At 44.3% G+C, this 3,755-nt stretch overlaps 1 protein-coding gene across 1 annotated transcript; it reads left to right on the top strand.

Annotated features, from left to right (window-relative positions):
• Positions 1-262: 262 nt before the first annotated feature.
• Positions 263-3,755, top strand: LOC101856964 (neuroligin 4-like). The gene is made up of 2 exons (XM_005098775.2): positions 263-510; positions 1,708-3,755. The coding sequence occupies exons 1-2, from the start codon at positions 312-314 to the stop codon at positions 3,246-3,248; spliced, it is 1,740 nt and encodes a 579-aa protein (XP_005098832.1). The 5' UTR covers positions 263-311; the 3' UTR covers positions 3,249-3,755.

The raw sequence follows: 3,755 nt of genomic DNA, 5'->3' as shown, positions 1-3,755 counted from the left end.
ATTATGCAAAGCGTACGGATCGGATTAACCTGTAAATTTCCTCTTCAGAAAGTGGTGGCGCAGGGTTCCCCACGTCGTATGGATACGATTGTAAAACACGACGTACGGATAGGGTTAAAAAACAAGGTGCCCGGTGAGAGATCTAGGCGCATAAAAAGTTGGTTGAATTGCTATGATGACAAACAATTAAAAAGTATATACCTGCTGTCCTATAAAATGAGTCAGCCAGATGTGTATAACATAATATAAAGGGGACGAGTATGGAGTGAGCCATAGTATAGTCTGTTGTTTCAATCTAGCCACCAGTCAAAATGGCGGTAATCTTGTTGCTCCTGGTCCTCTTCACCTCAGCACTGGGCGCTAGCAGTCTCCACAGAGGACAAAGAGCGGCTGATGACGGGTTCCTCATGGTCAACACCAGCTACGGCACTCTCAGGGGAAAGGTGGATTCTACACCTTCAGTTCCTGTGGCCAAGTTCTTGGGCGTTCCTTTTGCTAAACCTCCAACAGGTGAGATATTTTCGATACCCTTGATCTTCTCGTGCTTACCCCTTCGACTCTATCTTTCTATCTATGTCTTTACATTCTCAATTTCTATATTTCTCCCATCTCCGTCTATTTATCTATGTCTCTCCTTATATCTCTATCTATGTTTTTTAGTTTGTCTTTCCCTACCTCCCCCCTCCTCTCTCTCACGCGCGCTCCCCCTTGCTCTCTCTTTCAACCTTCGGGGGGACAGCTATGGATGTTCCCGTACTTTGTGTTTGTCTCTAGTTAAGGCAAGAATAAGGTCCTTGCATTAGTTTTATTAGAATTTGTATTGTTTAGTTTTTGTTATTGTTAAGTTCGACTTCCACAATTAGGGGCCTACATTATGTTGAGCTCTAACATATTAAATTGTCAGAGGGAGAGCCAAAGAGATAGGAACCCGGTGTGAAGATGACAATGGACAAATTCATCCTTGCAAGACCAGGGGTCCTGGGATCATTGCAGACTGGGTGAACCCAAAATCTTTACAGATGACTCTTGTCAATATGTAGTCAAGTCAGGTTGAGCTTTTGCCTCTCGAGTTCAAGGACAATGTGTTCAGGGGGGGTGTGGTGCAACTTTTTAGTGTGTGTATGGAAGTCACAATTTTGACTGACTAAATGAGCACACTTGAGAAAGTGAGGTGTGGGTACCTCTCTGCTGACTAGCTGAAGGGAACTAATTGGAGCATTCTGGGGGCGATCACCTGGATCTTCTGTCCTGGGCATGTTGATGGGAAAGGTAATGCACGAGCATGTCAGCTTGAAGGCGGCGCCGGAATAGAAGGATCACTCACACTAGATCCTACTATTGTAGCTGTACTCACACGTGACTACGTGGCGGCAAAGGGGAAAACAGCTTCTACACGATGAAGGTACAGGAAAGGAAAAGGAATACGAACAGGGCGGGTAAAGTTTTTATCATCCTCTGCCCCTGGGAAAGGAATCAGCGATCAATTACTGATATAGACACCATCAGTGTGACAACCTTAAAATAAATCGTGTTGAGCCTGGACGAGGACTTTTTAGACCTCATCTCTAAAGACCCAGTTCATGAATCAAGTATTCAAGGGTATGGAATTGCCAAACGTCCCTTCTGTCATTTACTGCCTTATATGTATTTGAAATGAGAACATAATCTCACTCTTAATATATTAATTTTTTTTTCTTTCTATTTCAGGACCGCTACGCTTCAAAGCTCCGGTGAAATCAGATTCCTGGGATGGTGTCAGAGATGCTCTTACATTTGGGGACGAGTGCTTACAGGGAGATAACCCTAATTTCCCTTTCCGAGGAGGAAACACGCGTCCACCTAGAAGTGAGGACTGTTTGTTCCTAAACGTGTACTCACCCACACAGAGAAATGGCCAGGCCTTGCTGCCTGTGATGGTGTGGATCCATGGTGGGGCGTACTTGATGGGGTCGGGTTCTGCATACGACGTCACGACTCTAGCGACTAAAGGAGTCCTTGTGGTGACAATTAACTACAGACTGAATATTTTTGGGTTCTTGTCAACGGGTGACGACACAATGCCAGGGAACTACGGAATGATGGATCAAATTGCTGCTCTCAAGTGGGTAAGGGACAACATTGCTTCTTTCGGAGGGGATCCGAATTTGGTAACCATTTTTGGGGAAAGCGCTGGCTCAGCGAGTGTCTCTCTCCTCACTCTATCTCCCCTAGCCAAAGGTCTGTTCCAGAGAGCGGTCATGGAAAGTGGTGTTTCTCTTTCTCCTTGGGCAGTGGAGTTCCCAGGAAATCGAGTGTCGTCTCGTATGGCAGCCAGACTGGCGAGTCAGGCCGTCCAGTGTGACGACTTGAATAATTCAACAGCGCTTTTGTCCTGCCTACAACAAGCCGATGCAGTTAAGTTGCTAAACGCTTCCACCACCCTTGCAAATGTTTTACAAGTAGGACTGGTACTATGGAATCCTAGAGTAGAAACAACATTTGGCTTCCTCCCAGAGTCACCATCTACACTACTTTCTAGAGGACAAATTAACCACGTAGACACTCTCAGGGGCTTTAATAGTGATGAATTTGGAATATTTACTCCTATATTCTCAAGGAAACCGCCCGTGCAAATCACAGCGGAAGTGGCAAAGCAAGTTATTGGTGCGCAAGTGGCTCAGTTTAACCAACTAAACCAAGGAAAGCTTCTTGGATTATTGGTGTCAACGTATCTGGCAGATACATCAAGCAGTGAAGTCCTACAGAGAGAAGCTCTTGATGCTGCGGATAATACTACGTTTGTGGGTTCAATAATGATAGAAATGAACTATGTTGCACGCAGTGTCTCGGATAAGAAACATTACTTGTACCAGTTCAACCACAGAGCAAGTTTCAGCCACGCTCCAACATGGATGTCAGCTATACACGGAGATGAGATGTTTTTCGTGTTTGATGTTCAACAGAAAAAGTTCACCGACTTAGGCAATGGTCCACCTGATGCTAACGACATTCTGGTATCTCAACAGATGATGGAAATGTGGACCAACTTTGCCAAGACAGGGAACCCAACGTCAACAGTGCCCACTGGTGGAGTGACGTGGAGTCAGTACATTAGCCCTACTGCACCACACTATCTTCTCATCAATTCTGTTTCTGAGTTAAAACTCTGGTCACAGAACAATGTCGTTGATGTGTACCGCAAAGTTCTCGAGACTCTAGAGGGAAGTAGCCCAGCCCCAGCTGACCCCATTGTTCCCATCTTTGGGTAAAAGACGAAAAGTTCTAGAGACTGTCAAGGTAATCAGCACACCCCAGTGTGCCCTATTATCGGGTAAAGGACGTAAACTGTTGGATACATAATTAGTCTACATGTGTCTGTGTTTTGCAATGAAAACATCTGCAGTATTGAGTTGTTTCATGGTTTTTGTAGCATAATCACTGTTCCCACGTTCCTAACGTATGCCAAGCAAGTCCTTACTTTGTGTCTGTCCCTCGTTTTTTCTGCACAATGTCTGCGAGTTTCATTACGTTTCTTGTTTGTTGTTTTTTTATCTACATTATTCAATAAGTTCCTTCAACATTAATAACTTGGCATTGGCCGAACAGTTTTGAGAGTGATAGCATACATTTAAACTTAACCTTGTTCACTTTAGTAGGAATTGTTATTCAAAAAGAAAGAGCAAACTTTTGGAGGCTTGTGTTCAAACTGTCTCCACATCTCATGATGATATCAACGAAGCTGGTAAACAATTATAGAAGTCGATGTCAATGTGTCT

This window comes from Aplysia californica, unplaced genomic scaffold (genome assembly GCF_000002075.1).
Source record: "Aplysia californica isolate F4 #8 unplaced genomic scaffold, AplCal3.0 scaffold00193, whole genome shotgun sequence".
In the NCBI taxonomy this organism is placed as follows: Eukaryota; Metazoa; Mollusca; class Gastropoda; order Aplysiida; family Aplysiidae; genus Aplysia; species Aplysia californica.
This window is presented reverse-complemented; position numbering and strand designations above follow the sequence as displayed.

Bases quoted from the DNA above. Each gene is read 5' to 3' on its own strand.
- LOC101856964 (XM_005098775.2), top strand. From the start codon at position 312: ATGGCGGTAATCTTGTTGCTCCTGGTCCTCTTCACCTCAGCACTGGGC. The intron at 511-1,707 runs GTGAGATATTTT...TTTCTATTTCAG, and splicing joins TTTTGCTAAACCTCCAACAG to GACCGCTACGCTTCAAAGCT.